Source organism: Phytophthora parasitica (genome assembly GCF_000247585.1).
Source record: "Phytophthora parasitica INRA-310 unplaced genomic scaffold supercont2.15, whole genome shotgun sequence".
Classification (NCBI taxonomy): Eukaryota; Oomycota; class Peronosporomycetes; order Peronosporales; family Peronosporaceae; genus Phytophthora; species Phytophthora nicotianae.
In genome coordinates this window covers 31,858-47,532 of record NW_008649001.1, presented here as the reverse complement: position 1 = coordinate 47,532, position 15,675 = coordinate 31,858, and the positions used below count along the sequence as shown (strand labels likewise).

At 48.4% G+C, this 15,675-nt stretch overlaps 8 protein-coding genes across 12 annotated transcripts; 3 read left to right on the top strand and 5 right to left on the bottom strand.

Annotated features, from left to right (window-relative positions):
• Positions 1 to 325: 325 nt before the first annotated feature.
• Positions 326 to 697, bottom strand: PPTG_07995 (hypothetical protein; the record flags this gene model as incomplete). The annotated part of the gene is made up of 1 exon (XM_008902892.1): positions 326 to 697. The coding sequence occupies one exon, from the start codon at positions 695 to 697 to the stop codon at positions 326 to 328; it is 372 nt and encodes a 123-aa protein (XP_008901140.1).
• Positions 698 to 1,259: 562 nt separating this feature from the next.
• On the bottom strand, positions 1,260 to 2,249 carry PPTG_22303 (hypothetical protein; the record flags this gene model as incomplete). Its single annotated transcript, XM_008903339.1, has 2 exons — positions 1,260 to 1,404; positions 2,128 to 2,249. The coding sequence occupies 2 exons, from the start codon at positions 2,247 to 2,249 to the stop codon at positions 1,260 to 1,262; spliced, it is 267 nt and encodes an 88-aa protein (XP_008901587.1).
• A 1,007-nt stretch (positions 2,250 to 3,256) lies between these two features.
• On the top strand, positions 3,257 to 5,030 carry PPTG_07994 (hypothetical protein; the record flags this gene model as incomplete). Its single annotated transcript, XM_008902891.1, has 3 exons — positions 3,257 to 3,369; positions 3,431 to 3,565; positions 3,646 to 5,030. The coding sequence occupies 3 exons, from the start codon at positions 3,257 to 3,259 to the stop codon at positions 4,919 to 4,921; spliced, it is 1,524 nt and encodes a 507-aa protein (XP_008901139.1). The 3' UTR covers positions 4,922 to 5,030.
• Positions 5,031 to 5,094: 64 nt separating this feature from the next.
• On the top strand, positions 5,095 to 5,893 carry PPTG_07993. 2 transcript variants are annotated; one of them, XM_008902889.1, is made up of 3 exons: positions 5,095 to 5,284; positions 5,349 to 5,612; positions 5,678 to 5,893. In XM_008902889.1, the coding sequence occupies exons 1-3, from the start codon at positions 5,131 to 5,133 to the stop codon at positions 5,776 to 5,778; spliced, it is 519 nt and encodes a 172-aa protein (XP_008901137.1). In that variant the 5' UTR covers positions 5,095 to 5,130; the 3' UTR covers positions 5,779 to 5,893. The 2 variants fall into 2 exon arrangements, with proteins under 2 accessions (XP_008901137.1, XP_008901138.1); XM_008902890.1 differs by having other exon boundaries at positions 5,349 to 5,893.
• On the bottom strand, positions 5,561 to 8,856 carry PPTG_07992 (hypothetical protein). 4 transcript variants are annotated; one of them, XM_008902885.1, is made up of 4 exons: positions 8,711 to 8,856; positions 8,206 to 8,621; positions 7,078 to 8,142; positions 5,561 to 7,017 (listed from the first exon to the last, which is right to left on the bottom strand). In XM_008902885.1, the coding sequence occupies exons 1-4, from the start codon at positions 8,775 to 8,777 to the stop codon at positions 5,842 to 5,844; spliced, it is 2,724 nt and encodes a 907-aa protein (XP_008901133.1). In that variant the 5' UTR covers positions 8,778 to 8,856; the 3' UTR covers positions 5,561 to 5,841. The 4 variants fall into 4 exon arrangements, with proteins under 4 accessions (XP_008901133.1, XP_008901134.1, XP_008901136.1 ...); XM_008902886.1 differs by having other exon boundaries at positions 8,206 to 8,856; XM_008902888.1 differs by having other exon boundaries at positions 7,078 to 8,621.
• Positions 8,857 to 9,487: 631 nt separating this feature from the next.
• Positions 9,488 to 10,619, bottom strand: PPTG_07991 (hypothetical protein). Its single transcript, XM_008902884.1, has one exon. The coding sequence runs from the start codon at positions 10,484 to 10,486 to the stop codon at positions 9,656 to 9,658; it is 831 nt and encodes a 276-aa protein (XP_008901132.1). The 5' UTR covers positions 10,487 to 10,619; the 3' UTR covers positions 9,488 to 9,655.
• Positions 10,620 to 13,146: 2,527 nt separating this feature from the next.
• Positions 13,147 to 13,462, top strand: PPTG_22302 (hypothetical protein; the record flags this gene model as incomplete). Its single annotated transcript, XM_008903338.1, has 2 exons — positions 13,147 to 13,167; positions 13,226 to 13,462. The coding sequence occupies 2 exons, from the start codon at positions 13,147 to 13,149 to the stop codon at positions 13,460 to 13,462; spliced, it is 258 nt and encodes an 85-aa protein (XP_008901586.1).
• A 223-nt stretch (positions 13,463 to 13,685) lies between these two features.
• On the bottom strand, positions 13,686 to 13,920 carry PPTG_22301 (hypothetical protein; the record flags this gene model as incomplete). Its single annotated transcript, XM_008903337.1, has 2 exons — positions 13,686 to 13,749; positions 13,802 to 13,920. The coding sequence occupies 2 exons, from the start codon at positions 13,918 to 13,920 to the stop codon at positions 13,686 to 13,688; spliced, it is 183 nt and encodes a 60-aa protein (XP_008901585.1).
• Positions 13,921 to 15,675: the final 1,755 nt, after the last annotated feature.

Genomic DNA, 15,675 nt, shown 5'->3' with positions numbered 1-15,675 from the left:
GGTATCTACTCTATGCTATATTTTGAAGCATTTATGTTTTCCTTGGTGAGGTGATAACTAAGTGCTTCATGCTCCACATTTCCACGCAATTGTCAGAATTCCGACTTATATGGAAATTCCTTCCCTCTACGTCAAGACAGCGAACAACCAGACACAAAATTGTGTTCTGCATCACAGTGAAGGTCCTATATTAAACAGCTGAATACCTAAGTACAAAGTAGTCCTGAAGACACAAGCCAAGATCAGCCAAGATGCAAGTGAAGTGAACACGAATTCTATGTTGGTTTGACTTTGCGAATTTTGAGATAGGCCCCGAGCTCTGCGCTCAGCTGCGAAGCCGACGAGTGTCTTCTTCATCACACTTCTTGATGCTCTTGTTAAAGAGACGCTTCCACCAATTCGTGAATCGATTGCATTCCCCGTCGTGAGTGACGCCATTCGAGTTCATCAACCCAATGCTAGTGTGGGTCCCGTAAACCTGATTGCTTGGTGTATCATTATTTGTTGCCATTGCGTCCCCGCCACCAATTCTACGCGCTCTTTCCTCATCAAAGTCGTGATCAGACAATTGGCGAGTCGATATATGGTAGCTAATATCTTCCGTGGTTTGTATCGAATTGGGATCGATCACGGTTTTCTCAGCGACCTTACTGGCGGCGACTGTGATGCCATTGCTGACACCAAGCAGGACGGCCATGATGGCCAGCGCAGGACGGAGGAGGCGCATGCTTCTTGTTTCTCGCTGATAAGTCAGATTGTTGCGGCTGGCGTGAATTGCAAAGTGGAACCGTACTGGTTGCACTAACTCTGCAGGATTCATGTAGCACGATTTTTGAGCCATACCGTTATATTGGAGTCCAAGTGGCAGTCGTTATCTTCAGCTTTGACGCTTAGTCAGAATTAAAAATACTAATAGCATGCGTCTAATTTATGTCAATGAGATTGGTTGGTTCGTGTCGGGCTCTAAAGTATAGGATTTTGGACGCAGGACTGAACCGGAGCACGCATTCCACATATACTAGTGCGCTACTTGTACGTGGTAGCGATAGTCGGATTAAACCTTTCGCGCGGAAAGAGCGCAAAATTCAAAACTCAAAAAGAAGAATTTTTATAGTAAGTTAAACAAAGAGTGTTTTGGTAGAAAAATTGGTAACCCACAAGTCTCATGAGACCTGTGAGAACCATTCTATAAATCAATTTGAGACTTCTCATACCTAATTCACTACCAATTTCCTTTATTGCAAATAAAACATATTCCACTAAACCTGGCGACCACCGAAACCGAAGTCGGCAATAAACTTGCGCGACATCATCAACGTATAGTCTCCGATACGTTCTGCGCGGTTTGTGAGCTGAGAAAACACTTGTTTCACGTTCAGTTCACTTGAATTTCCCTTCCTGCCTCTACATGAGACCAAGGGTCGGAAATAAATATTGCAATTCAATAAATTATTGATTCTAAAAAAAAGAATATTTATTATTGGACCGACCCATTCTAATAAAATAAAAATTGACCCAATTATTGGTAAATATTTAATGAGAGCCCCTGAACTAAATTTCAAGCAATTTATGATGTCCTTACAAAAAGCGTATTTCAACCTTGACCGCACGATATTGCCTCATTTAGCTTAAACTAGATAACTCTAAGTAATTTAACTTCGCAATAACAGTGCTCTGATGTCATGTGAGAAGTGAATGGTTAGTTGCTTTCAAAAATCGCAACACCCAATAAATTATATGCAGACAAAATGTCAGGTCTTAAGCTGAGACTGTCGTAGTGCTGTTGGCTACCTGTATCGTTTGCGTCTTGCTACATTGAAATGGTTTCATTATACGGAACCAGGTTACTACTTCAAAAATTCTGGTCTCTACAGATTCTAAAAGTCTCGCCAAAGAATGGTTAGTAATACCAACAGAGGAAACTATACATGTTTATAGATACATATAGACATATGTTTATCAGAGCTAAAGAGCTTGGCTAATTTGTACGACAGAATGACGTCCGCTGTTGTGAAAGTGATAGTAAAGTATTCGAAAGCATTGGGCAATAAGAATTTGCGTCAATATTGTTATTGTTTTTCACAACAAAGAAATCATGGTTGTCAAAACAGTCACCAATACACTTACTTTACTGTATTGGTGGGCACGTGGTCTACCGTGATGTGGCTGGGATGATCGTGAAATACATGCGTACCACTAGCGGCCACAGTTATTGATGTGTGTGATCTCATCGAAAAATCGATATTCATGGCATAGTACTATCAAAGTATTTTTAGCTTTGATAGAATTCACAAAATCACAAATAAAGACGAATTCAGTTTCAGATTGGTTGAAGAAAGCTTTGCTTTATGAAGATTTTAATGTACTCCAGGCCTATGGCACTAGCTCACAATGCGTTAGTCAACACTTTCTTCCGATGCATAAAAGTACACAGTATTGATCAACTCAGCTCGTTAAACGTGTGTCTGGCTGTCAATGGACACGCTTGCCTTGAATCGGCTAATCTGGCCGAGAAGCTTCGCATGACGTTCCAACCGCGATGGCTTACGATGCAGCAACAGGCTCCTTCTTTATTTGAACATTTTTGTCACTAATAAACTGCAATTGAAGTTCTTCGCAGCGAGTGTCGTATGCTTTGATCTCGTTATCTAGACACGACATGTCTGGAATTAATCAACGGCAATTCAGGTCGAAACGCTGTCTTTTCGACCACTACCATGGCGTGCGAGTTGCTTGTCACACAGAGAAAAACGCTTGAAGAAGCCGCTGAGGCCCCGCTCATTCATGAGACCTCATTATCTTTGGACCGTCAATCTTCTCGGTGTCAAGCCTCATAAAGCTGTGATGAGAAAGTTGAATCGACCCTCAATATTTAAAATACGAGGATGTCCAGCACTTTACCGATTAAACATAACGATGCATGCTACAAGTACAAGAACGGACGTGGTGAGGTTGTCACCGTGAGCATTTGTAATGACTGGCGAAACCGGCAACCGCTGCTTATTGGCTGTTCACAGGGGTTCCGAAAGCGCTGATTGGTCCGCAGGGTGGGTTCCGAACTTGTTCTGGGCACTTCAACGAGTCAATGGCTGTGAAAAGTTGCTCAGAAAGAGGACGAAGTGCGAGAGCTCATATAAATTGCTGCATCGCATTAGCAGGGAACTCTATTGAATGCAACCCCTCGCAAGACGCGAAGCATTTGAACTCGATCACTCTCCTTTTTGCCTCGTTTTGGGCAAGCCCAACGACTTTCAGCATGGATACCCAAATCGTCATTTCGTTGCTGATCCTCGCGTTTGTGAGCTGCGGTGTTGTGTACGACGTCGAACTGAGTCCTCAGGGGCGGAAGCTACACTCGAGGCGCTATCGGTAAGACAGTCAGGGTACATTTCTAACCTTGGAATTGGCTCATTATTTTTGTGTTGTGTAGATGGCGACGACTACAGAACTGGTTTCCCATGGGTATCGCCTATGCTGCATTCTACATGGCCCGGTATAACGTGGCTGCAGGAAACGTCTCGACAGTGCGCAATCAACTTGGATTTTCTTCAGTCTACATGGGCTGGTAGGTTGATCGTTCAGTGTTCGTATTCATATTCGTGTACTCTAAGTAAGAGCTAATGTCACTGTGTCCCTCTTAATTAGGGTCCTCTCCGCAGGGTCCTGGGCATACGCCATCAGCTCTCCATTCACCGGGCAGATCACCGACCACATCGGCGGGAGGAACGGCATGATCGTTGCCTGTGTTGGAGCAGCACTCTGTAACTTAGCACTCGGTGTGATCTTCCTCTGTAACGGATCCTTTCTTGTAAAGCAGATCCTCTTCATCCTGTTCTATGCGGCGAACGTGCTCATGCAAGGCTTTGGCACTAGTGCAGTTGTAAAGATCAACGCCGCTTGGTATTTGGCAAGTGAACGCGGAGTGTTTGCCGGGATCTTCAACGTCATGTTAACGAGCGGATACTACTTGTCGCTGGGCACCGGACACACTATTATTGAGTCATTGGGCTGGGCCTACGTGTTCATCATTCCTGGCGGTGCACTGCTCACAATGTCGATCGTAATTCTGGCTTTCGTGAAGAGCACACCGGCCGATACGATGCCACCCAACTGTCTTCCGACGCAGATCGCACACCAGGCCATGTCAAGCGGTGATAAGATGGAAGAGGAGGTTCTCACTCCTAAGCAGCAGATGAAGCAGCTTCTGAAGAGCTACACCTTTCTTGGATACCTTTCTGCGTTATTTTTCCTCTGCTGGGCTCGCGACGGGTTCCTCAATTGGTTCCTCTCCTTCTTCGACGATGTGCGTTCGGCACCGCTTACATCGAGTGACACTGCTATCATCGGAGGTGCCTGGACTATTGGGGGATTCGTTGGTGGTATCCTCTGTGGTTGGATCAGTGATGCTGTCTTCAAGTCGGACCGAATCAAGCCGATCTTCATCTTCTCACTTCTTCAAGCTGTCGTACTTGGAATCATCTACTTCGTTAGTGCGACGTGCAGCGTGGTGGTACTCGGAGCTCTCACATTCCTCTCAAGCGTATTTATCCTGGGTAACTACACGTTGCTGAGTTATACGGTGCCTACGGATCTACCCCAAGACATCGCAGCTGGTGCTACGGGCATTATGCACGCTGTCGGGTACTTCTCGACTGGTCTCTCCAGTGCCGTTATGGGCAACGTTATCGATGGCGCGGGGTACTTTGTATGGGTGATGTCGCTCATTGTGGCATCAGTGCTATCCGGTGCGTTCGTCAAATTAGGATCTCACTTCTCGAAATACAGCACACGACACAAGGCGGGGGCATCTGAGCCGACGACTGATGCATCCGAGGAGTTGTCGATCAGCTCAGAGTCGTTTGATGGTGATTTCACCATGATGGAGACCCCGAAGGCTGCAAACGCCTCACGATCCGTTTGACAGTGTACTAGGGTATGGATTTGTGCTCTACTGGAACGATTTTCACGGTCGTAGAACGCAAGGTTTTATTCTTAAACTATTCTAATAAAAATAAAACTGAAGCCAACTGAGTGAAGAACACTACGACTAATCATTTTGTGGGCGTAACCAAAACGCTGCTAAGTACGATTTATCGAAAGTTCAGTCACATTTCCTACCAAACGCGTGCAATGTCGAGTGAATTGCTGACGTACGAGTTCGTGTGCAAGCTGTCAGAGCTTCCGTCAGGCTCTAAGAAATGCGTCGAGTTACCGACGTCGCATCGCAGTGTCATGCTGCTCAACATCCGCGGGCAGGTTTTCTGCATGGACCAAGCCTGCTATCGTGAGTCGGAGGGGGAGCGCGTTCTGGTGGTGACGCACATACCTAATTTGTCATTTTTATACAGATCACGGTGGACCTCTGGTAAATGGAGACATCGAGGAACTAGGCGGCAAAGTGACGATCAAATGCCCGTGGCACGCATACCAAATTGCAGTGGAGACAGGGGAGGGTCTCTACAAGGGCGTAGATATGTCCATGACCCCGTCCGGTAAACTACAGCCGTCATCTCCCAGACTCAAGTCCAAGGGCGTCAAGCAACGTACCCACTTCGTAGAGCTGCGTAACGATGGACAAGATATCTACGTCGCGGATTCCTCTGCTATTCCAGGTACAACATTGACACATGACAAAAAGAGTGTGTTTGTGTTTAACTGTTTCTGCCTATTTCTGTAGGCGCATCAATGATCGGGTCGGATGTCTACGCCTTCCGCACTGCCAACATCCCCGAAGCCGCCAAGAAGGGCGAAGTACGGATCCACTCGCGCTTCGAATAGTCAGCAATACAAGCCAAGTCACTTCAGGCTCTTTAATTTATTGCATCCCCATCGTCACACCTCTCAGAGCAGCGACTTGGTCACAATACGCGCAGCCTCAGCACGAACAAAGAGCTTGGGACGGATGTATGGCTTCTGGCTCAACAACCAGTAGTTGGCATCTTCCATCGTCACTTGGTTGTCCATCTGGCGCGGCGCATACCTCGCCGAGATGCTCTCATTGACGCGTCCATCCACTTTGACCACGCCGCTCTTGTCTTGCTGCAACAATCGGTCCTTCAGATCCTTCACGGCGAGTTCTTCTATGTCCATCTCCGCTTCGTCTCGTTCGTCCTGGTTGAGTTTACTGCGGTCCACTTTCTTGCGTTTCTTGGCACGTTCCCGTTCGATCTGTTCTTCGCGCTTAGCGTCCTCCAACAACTGCGATCGTCTCGCTAGATCTTCTTGTCGTAAAGTATTGAACGAGTCTTCGCAGCTAACACGTAAGATATCCGTCGCCGTGAGCTCCATGTGGCCTCCTCCAGCCCTCTGTGTCTTCTGTAAAGCGTCTAGAGCCTGCGCTTGCGAGTCACCACGCTGTTTCGAGATCTCCACCATTTCTTCAATCACTTGCTTCAAGTATACATGGAGAGCATACGCCATCACGTCGCTGGATTGGCCTCCAAGCTGGACACCTGACCGCCTACTGACTTCGCTGACCTGGGCGCGCAGTTTCTCGGAATTAAATAAGTCTTTCTCCACCCACTCTTCCTTCTTACATGGCAACTGCTCGGCCATACGCACACGACGCACACCTTCCATCATGATCCGTCGTTCCGTGCCCAGCTCAATGTTCGTGTGTGTCAACACATCAGCCTCTTTGCGGATATCTGCGACGCTGGCTTGAGCGAGTTCTTGACTCACCAATTCGGACGCGGCCGCACTCAGCGCTGCTACCTCTGCAGCTGTAGCTTTCCCGCGACTGGTGGAATTCGTACGAGGCTTCTTCAAAGGAGAACGTGGCGTCGGTGATACGGCCGTGCTGTTACGTTTCAATGCTCCCGAAGGCGACGAAGTTACAGATGGAGCGGTAGTGCTTACAGTCGGGACAAACGGCTTGACGGCTGGCGGTGATGGCGCTGGTATGGCTGGAAGTATCGGTAACAACCCGATCTTACACATGGGGCAGTTCGCAGTATTATTCTTCGCCAGACAGGTCTTGTAGTGGCCGTACACTTGCTTGTACGTTTTAGCGCGAGCCTAGCAACATAAAACATTAGAAATCAACTGAAATCCATCAGAAGCGGATGGTGAGCCTACCGGTGGGTTTGGAGAGCTCATCTGCTTCATGATGGCCTTCGACTCGGCGCATTCTTCGCCAACAGGACACGCCACGGTCGTACATTTTTCCACGTGAAGAATTAACTGCAATAGTCGACCGTATTCCTGGGTCATATTGGCAGTAACGTTCTTCTGTTGAGGTTTGGCAGGGGTGGAAGCGCTCGTGATGGTAGGAGTCGACACCGTCGAAGGCCCGGGCGACGAACTGTTCGTCCTCGGGAGCGACGCGTTCGACACTTTACGCTTCAGAGGCGCGTTCTTCGGCGATTTGGTCTTTGCGTTCTTCTTGGCTTTCACAGCAGAAGACAAAGGCGTGTTGTCGTCGTCGTCATCGCTTCCTGCACCGCGTCTAACACCCGCAGCTTGCGCGGCCTTCGCCTTCGCTGCCAACGTCGCTTGATTCTGAGCATATGTACGTCTTAAGCCATCGCAGAACGGGATCGAGCAGTGGTCTGTGATCCCCACAGCACACTCCTTCGCGTGGTACTTCACCAGTCCTTTAAGCTGCTCACAGTGCGAACATCCGTTCGTTCCTCCACACGACAAGCTGTGCTTGAACACTCGACGCACATCGTCACACTTCTTAACCTGACAAACACCGTGGCCCAGCGAACACGTGGCTGCATGGGACAACAACCGCTTGGCAAACATGATTTTCTCCAGCGCTTCATTCCTCGATTGAGCGACCGCCGACGCAGCATTAGGAGGCGACGTGGTTGTAGTCGTAGCGGTTCCGGTGGTCGTAGCTGTGGTTGCAGGCTCAGGTTTCACCCCAGTCTTCGCTGGCGGCGTGCTGACTGTCCCTGCTGATGGATGAATCGATGTCGGCCTCGTAATCTGCGCAGCAATCGACGCCGGCATCGCCACAGGCGCCGCAGCGAGAGTCGGCGGTGCAGCAGCAATAGGCCGCGTGTTCGGAGCAATAGCCGTAACTTTCGGTGACGCAGTGGTCGTCACTGCACTCCTGGCCGCTATAGGTCTGCCCATAGCTCCAGCATTGGTCGCTGATGCTCCTGGTTCCGGCTTAACAGCGTTAAAAGTTCCCTAGTATCGTACATACAGTCAGCTTCGAGGTGTACGTTATACCTGATGCGCGTGCTGTCTTACCGGCGTATTATTGGTGGGAAAAGTCCGTGTTAAGTCCATCTTCTGGATGACACTGGAGAAGATTGCGTCGCCTGCGATCCGCTTGATAATATCCACGATGGATTTAATGTCGTTGCCGTTACCCTTGCGCATCTCCGAGTGCAGCGCCGCGTACTGCTCTACAGGTAACATTTGCTTCAGTAATGCGAACATTTGCTGAAACATTTGCTGTCCCGAGCCGGGCGACTGCTTGGCCGGTGTGGCGACCGGTACGGCGGATACAGCGGGCGCAGGAGTGGGCGCTAGAGGCTGCGGCTGTGGACGGATGGGAGTGGCGCCTGCGGGAGGCGTGATCGGCTTCGATACGGGTGCTAATAGACCCCCCGGGGGCGCTACAGCAGCGGCGAGTGGGACGCCACTGAACGAGCGCATGGAGGCTGTGCGATGAAGGGCGTTTCAGGACAGACAGAGCGTTGTTAGAGGCGAGAAAGGGACGAACGGATAGAGGAGACGCAGACGCACGTACTGTTCATATCGTCTTCATCTCCAGAGTCGTCACCGCCGAACAGCAGGTCGTCAATGGGAGCGCTCATGATACAACGAGATAAAAACCCCGCTTTGTTCTCTTGCCAAAGCAAAAGGAAGAGTGAATGCGGTTTGTTTGAGGTGGCGGGGAGATGAGGTTGTATGAAGGTTGTACGAAACGTGGGAGACAAGGTTGTACGAAGAGTGCACGAAGTAAAGTTGCACAAAGGAAAGTTGCGCGTAAGCCAAGAAGACATCCAATATCCGGATGCATTTATCCGGATGGTATTAACTAGTGTACATAAAGTGTCTTTTGGATTGTATTGGATGTATTGAATGGTCGTAAGTTGGATTTTGTATTACGACCAATAAATTCTGTCAAGGCTAGGCCCGTTCTCAACCGAAGCGTTTTTCGGACGCATGCGTGCTAAACAACCACTTTGCGATTTGATGGGCTGTGCAATCGGCCCATAGGCAGCACGTTTTGTTCGAGTTTTAGCTAATCAATGACCTTCCCTAACCAAACAGTTTTACTCTCCCTTTTGCCTCCAAGGTAGCAGTGTTTTACAGTCAAGATCGCAACAACAATGGCTCTGTATCCCCAAAGATCTCCAAGTGGACCTGAGCGAGAGAGACGATGCATCCCTGCTGCACGCCAACGCCGCAGCCTGTCCACCGATTTTTTTTCGTACGGCTCCTACGCAAGATGCCCCTCCGCGATTAAACCAGCAGGGCTCGTTAATTACCAGTAGTTTGGTAGCGATTTACATAGTGTCAGGCTAGAACTACTTGAACACAACATGACTGGCTATTATTCTGCCAATGATAGTCAAGTATTTTGAATTGCGATGTTTCGATGTTTAAGGTACGCATGCGTTGCATGCGTCTCGGTTGAAAACGGGCCTTTTGGCAACGAGTACCTTGTGTGATTACGTTTTGATGTCGTTTACTCGAAGGGCCAGGCTTTACCAAGGTTGAGCAAGAAGTAATCGTCGTTCACAGGGACCTGTACGCCTCCGAAGCTTTGGTCGTCGTTGAGCGCCTCCTGGGCTTCGGGGGTCAGTTGGTGCCACAACACGAGGTTTTGGGCGCCACCTTCCTTGGTCGTGCTCTCCAACGCGTTGTTGTTGTAGGCGATCTTGACGCTCTTGCCGCTTATCATGCTGGCGTCAGGAGGCACTTGAGAGGAGTATTTGCCGGTCGAATCCGACGTGGTGACAGCCAAGATGACTTGGTTCGTGACATTTGGGTTGTTAGTCCACACGATGACGTGCTCCCAGTCTGGTGAGACATCGGGGAAGTACCAGGCATACATGATAGCCCAGACCCTGCCGAACCAGGCAGAACGACCATAGACCTGCGTGCCCAACTTCGATCCACTGCATTCGGCGTCCGTGGCATCGGCCTTCTGCAGTCCCTTGCTGACTTGACCGGCAGCGTTCACGGCAGGGTACGGGTGGCACCCGTTGACGACGTGAAGCTTGGGTCTGAACTTGATGGCAGCCTTTTCAGTCACCGTAGCATCGGAAGGCTGCGCCATCTCGAACGGCTCCACCTGGTCGTATGCGATCGTAGGCTCTTTGGAGGCCGACTTCTTATCCGTCGATGGCGTTGCAGCCTCTTGCGTGGTATCTTGTATCGTGGGGTCCAGTTGAGCCTCCGGCATTGTCGCCAGCGGCGTCGGTGCCGGTGTCCCGTCCTTCGTCTCCTTCGTTTTCTGGGCCTCCGTTGCGGCAAGGAAAACGGCGACGACACCGAGGAGAGTAGCGATTCTCATTTGGACGGTTGGATTCTTTGGCAGTTGGAGAGCTCCGTGGAGAATTGACAAGTGATCAAGTTGCCTTGCAGCGCAGCACGCTGGTTGAAAAACGCACCAACTGGAATGACGGAACAGCGGGGAACAGCCCAGTCGAAAGGGCATTGCTGCTGCAGGTACGGATTCAAGTACACGTACGTCGAAGTAATATACCATACTGTAACATTTCAGTGGCGTATTGCACGGTTTACGAACCTTCGTGTGATCGCGGATCACGGCTCGGGATTCGCTCTCTCATCATTGCATGATATGCTGTATTTAATCAACTTGTTTTTGCTGTACAACTGGGGTAATATCAATCGATTCTGCCAAGTTCCCGCTTCCCGTGGTCAATCCGGAACTGTCTCCTCCGATCCTGGAAGCGAGCATTTCGCAATACCGGCTCCAGCCATAGCCTTTCCACTTGTACTTCGTTCGCCATTGGAGTTGTCTTGCCTCCAGCTTCGAAGTACCTACCGTATTAGAACTCTCCTACTTTTCAGATCTCGAATATCTACTTGCATTGAGTACGTTTGCTCCAAACTACCATAGGTCGAAGGGAAGTCAGTGGCTGTGGATGCCACTGCAGCACAATCGATCACGTTGCGGGTGGTTCAATGATCCGTACTGACCCTGACTGAAAGAGAATCGATTAGGTAGTATGAAACCTGTACTATCAGTAAGGCTCGTTTATTTAGTTATGCCATGTCAAGCGTGTGCTGTACGAAGGAAAGAAAATCGCACAGACATATCCGTGAAAAACACAGATTGTGAAAAAAGGTGCTTTTAAGAGAGGGCGGTAGTGAGCGGGTGTCAGGAGCGTAGCAGAAGCAAACCCGAGCGGGGTGCCCGCGAAGCAGGGCCGCTCGGTATTTGCGTAGGCGGGCCCAGCGACGAACTCACCTGCGAACGGACCCGTAACACTCTCCAGAACATGTTTTTTTCTAATGCGGGGGTCTGGAGATGACCCCAGTATGCTTTTAGTAGTGGCCCTTATCTGGTATACCGATATTTCTGTGGAATTCATCCGTAGGTTCTGTGGATTTGCTTATTCTGTCTGTGCTATTCTACCGCTCTCGTGCTGTACACTATCGACCCCGCTCTACTCCAGCATCGGGGATCGAACCCGGGACCTGTACTGAGTATGTCGGGAACTGCTGATCTTAGACGTTTTCGCTTTCGATAATGAAAGTTGTGTTTCCACTCCTGTGGTAATGTAAACCACAGGAGTGGAAGCACATTTGGGCCGTGTGCGTAGCACGCGGTTCGTAAACACAAGCTGACGCAGGCGAGAACGATTTCCTGTGGTTTGAGGATCGAGTGCGGAGCACTCGGACGACAACCCTGGTGCTGTTGCTTTGATTACAGGTTCATCAACTGCTGGCTGACACTCACTAATCGCCTTTTGAGCCGCGCTGTTTGTTGGTTCACCTTTAAGGGGTTCTCAGGAAAATGTACTTGCACATTGTTACTATTTCTATAAACTTTTTATGAAGTATATATTTTTATTATAGGAAATGAAACTTCATAATAGTGAGTTCACTGTCATTAAAATGAACTCACTGGTATTATTAATAATAAGTAGTTTCTAAAATTGGTGAATTTCTTTGTCAGAAATAAAATAATTCCATGGTGGGATAGGATTGGCTAAAATACACTCTGTGTTTCTCTCAGTCAAGAACTATCCGCGAAAAAAACATGAAGCGCGCTGCGGTGTGTATGGCGAAAGGAGTGTCTTCTCCGACGAGATCGAGCACAATGCAGATGTGGAGGCGCTGGAGGAGGCCTCCTTCTACAGGAAAAGATACAAGTAAAGATACGATCACCGGTACAAATTCGCTCCGGGCGGATTGACGTTGCACTTGGCGCGGAAGACGGAAGGGAAAGAATAATAAATGCATGAAGCACGACTGCAGCACGGAAATGTTTTTGCAAGGCGGCATTGTCACTGGTTGTGACAAGATGCTTTCCTTGTCGAAGCCTACTAAAGCGGAGTTGCTTGCCTAGCCCTGAGAAGAAGAAATTCACGTGTTGGTGGAACTCCCAGAAGCTGCGGTGGCCAATAAGAAGCAGCGCCTGGAGTGGCGATCGACTCTGTGAGGGTCACACGCTTCTGACTCGAGCTCACTGTACTCCTTGCTGGAGAAAGAGGATATGGACGAGTCCGGATTTCTACCCATTGGCTTGATGCTCTACTGCAGGCCCACATTCCACCGCCGATTCGAGTTCTTGTGCGATAAGGGATTGAACGAAAGTCGTTTGGGCTGGATTTTCGGCCCTGCCGGAACTGGAAATTCAATCACTGTCATGGTTTTCACGTCGCCTGTGATCAGATGTGAATGATAGTGACGTGGATTCACTATCAACATGTGGAGAAGGACACGGATCTAGAATGAGTGCGTCTTGTCGGCGAAGAAAGAAAGACTCGAACCATTAAAGTTGCGGACGTGGATGATGTTTTGCAGATCGATAAGACCAAGAAGCATCTGCTGCTCGTTGATGGCTGGACAGCTGCAGACCCCTTCACTAATCTGACCATCAAGTTTCACCGATGGTTGAAGAGAGATCTTGTCAAGCAGTGGCTCGCGTTTGTGTGTTCGGTAGCTTCTCGTGGTAAAGCTCAAGAGGGAACGGATATCCGGATGCGCGCCATGGAATTCGAGGTGTGGCCGTGAGACTTGAATGAATACCTTGATGCGATGAAATTTTTGTATGGGTAAGGTGGCTTTGCTGGATGCTCCAGGTAGCGTATACGGACCTGGGTCCCCTGAGGAAATGGTAGAGTCGAAGTATCGCTATGCTGGTGCATCATGTCGTTACGTGTTTGACTTTACGACTACCGACGTCGAAAACAGACTTTGCCGGGCTGTGGACTCCGAATCAGATGTTATGTTGCGACTCTTTCTACTGACGGGCACCGTTCACCGCTTGGTATCATCGACTCTACGCGATGTTTAAGATGTTAGATTGGGAAGGTACTGTATCGCCGTTGATCAATCAGTATGCTGCTACAACAGTTGCTATATTATGCGGTTCATCAAGAAGTTCATGTCGACGATCGTGACAATTTAAACCCAGCATTGAATGAATGGATAATGAAGATGGTGTTCGTCGCAAGTCTTCGACATGGCGTACTCATTCTTGTTGATGCGCCAAGAATAAGCTTTGTTCGTGGAGGCAATCAGTTGTTGTGATTTTGGATGGAGTACCCGCGCTTTCTTCTGCTCACCCCGTTTGGATTACGCCTAAAAAATGGAACCAAGGTGCATACGCTGCTTTGATGGTGAGTAAACGTACTCAGCACGAGCGTTTGGTGCATATGACGAGTGTCCACAAGCATTCTTTTCGCATTCATCAATTTCTCGGATGGCTGAAGATTCTGTCTGATTCGCTGGAAAGTGCTGAGGTGAAGACATTGGGGATACTCTTTGTGGTCGAGCAAGACAAACTAAGCGCGTTCGAATTCACAACAGTGGAGGTGGACTCATGTTACCGTTCGGTTGGCCGAAAGGGAAGGAGACTGAACTAGTTCAACTTAATAGGATCTGAGGCTTATATAATCTCTCAGTAGCGTTTTCTTGTATACATGCTCGCTTTTCTGAAGTTACTTACTATAACTCAGAATTTCATTGCGGTTACTATGCATATGCAGATAATATTAGACTTCATTTTCGCTATGCATACACACTGAATAAGCATATTTAGCGCTAAATTTGCCCCCATTAAACATCGGATCTGTTGAGCATCGGAAGTGCTGGAAGCTCTCAATTAAACGCCTCAATTTACACATGGTCGATCTACTGGTGCAAAAGATCTCTAAACCAAAATTCGAACTGGTGGATAATGCGCTACTGGGACTTCGCGTATTCCTAGTAGAATATGCTTTTAGAATAGTACTAATATTGCACGCAATATGCTACTGTAGTAATATCTGTGTAATACTGTAAATCTCAACCCGTAGCATATTATCTATACTAGTAGTACAACTGCTATGGTGCAATTTAGTATTATTTTAGGACCACTGTCAATCAGTCGTGATAGGGTTCCGAGATATAAAATATTATTAAAATAGTGAGGGACATATTAACTGAGCAAAGAGCAATATGCACCTGTTGTTCTCCCATGCACTTTTAATACAATAGAGAACTTTAGTTCCTGGAGTGACTCGAGGTTTTGGAACAACGATTGTCAGTAAAAGGGTTTTACCCCTTTGGTAAAAAAAATAATCCAGTGGAACAGCGCAATCTTTCGTTATTCCATTGGAACCAAGTATTGAAAGATCTATGGGTAATCTATCCGTTATTTATTTAGATTTTATCCAGATTGTTGCTGTTTCGCTGTTCCAAGAACTAAAGCTCTCTAATATCTTGTATTATAAAACGTAGTCGGGTGAGTTCAAAGACGACACAAAACGTAGTCAAAGAGCAGAACAACGGATCCCTGTTAGTTCTCATTCTACTGTTCAAATTCTTAACCTTCCCTCCATCATATAGTACGAAGAAGCTTAACCATTCGAATTCCATTTAGGAACGTGACACAAAGCAACCCAGATGCAATTAACATACATCAGCCTTGTCTGCACTCATCGATGTCCGCATTTCCAATTATAGCTGCCTTCGAGTGTGTCTGGCTCTCTGCCGTAAAGTCTGTTCACTCTAAGAATCTCAGCTTTTTCGCCTCGTCTTGCGGCAATAAGCAGTTGTAGTTACAGCAGCCTGATGGAGGCGAACACGTCGACAACGGTTACTCAAAGGAGTTTCAGTGTAACTTTGAATCAAGTTCTGTATTTTCGTACGCACCAGATGGGACCAATTACAAACTGGAGTAGAAAACATGGGAGTCGCCTTGTTTGCCTGAGCGCCAGTTCGATTCACCAGAGGCCGCTCTGAACGCCTACGCACAAGAACTATGGAGTCGTGCACGCGGGCATCTCCAAGTGCGGCACACTGAGTCGTGTATGCATGTGATCAACACGGTACAAATCGCACGTAGTAGCTTCACCCGAACGTGTGCAGGCGCAATGTTCCCTCCCGAAAGTGCGGGAGCCGTATGGAGGTGAGTGTAGAGCGTATGTGGTGGAGTGGGGGTTGCAAAATCACGTTGCGATCCACTCTGACACACAGTGCATCGCGGATCCCGGCTCGGGATTCGCTCGCTCATCATTGCATGAT

Bases quoted from the DNA above. Each gene is read 5' to 3' on its own strand.
- PPTG_07991 (XM_008902884.1), bottom strand. From the start codon at position 10,486: ATGAGAATCGCTACTCTCCTCGGTGTCGTCGCCGTTTTCCTTGCCGCA.
- PPTG_07993 (XM_008902889.1), top strand. From the start codon at position 5,131: ATGTCGAGTGAATTGCTGACGTACGAGTTCGTGTGCAAGCTGTCAGAG. The intron at 5,285-5,348 runs GTGAGTCGGAGG...ATTTTTATACAG, and splicing joins CATGGACCAAGCCTGCTATC to ATCACGGTGGACCTCTGGTA. The intron at 5,613-5,677 runs GTACAACATTGA...CTATTTCTGTAG, and splicing joins GGATTCCTCTGCTATTCCAG to GCGCATCAATGATCGGGTCG.
- PPTG_07992 (XM_008902885.1), bottom strand. From the start codon at position 8,777: ATGAGCGCTCCCATTGACGACCTGCTGTTCGGCGGTGACGACTCTGGA. The intron at 8,143-8,205 runs GTAAGACAGCAC...GTACGATACTAG, and splicing joins TTCCCACCAATAATACGCCG to GGAACTTTTAACGCTGTTAA. The intron at 7,018-7,077 runs GTAGGCTCACCA...TTATGTTGCTAG, and splicing joins TGAGCTCTCCAAACCCACCG to GCTCGCGCTAAAACGTACAA.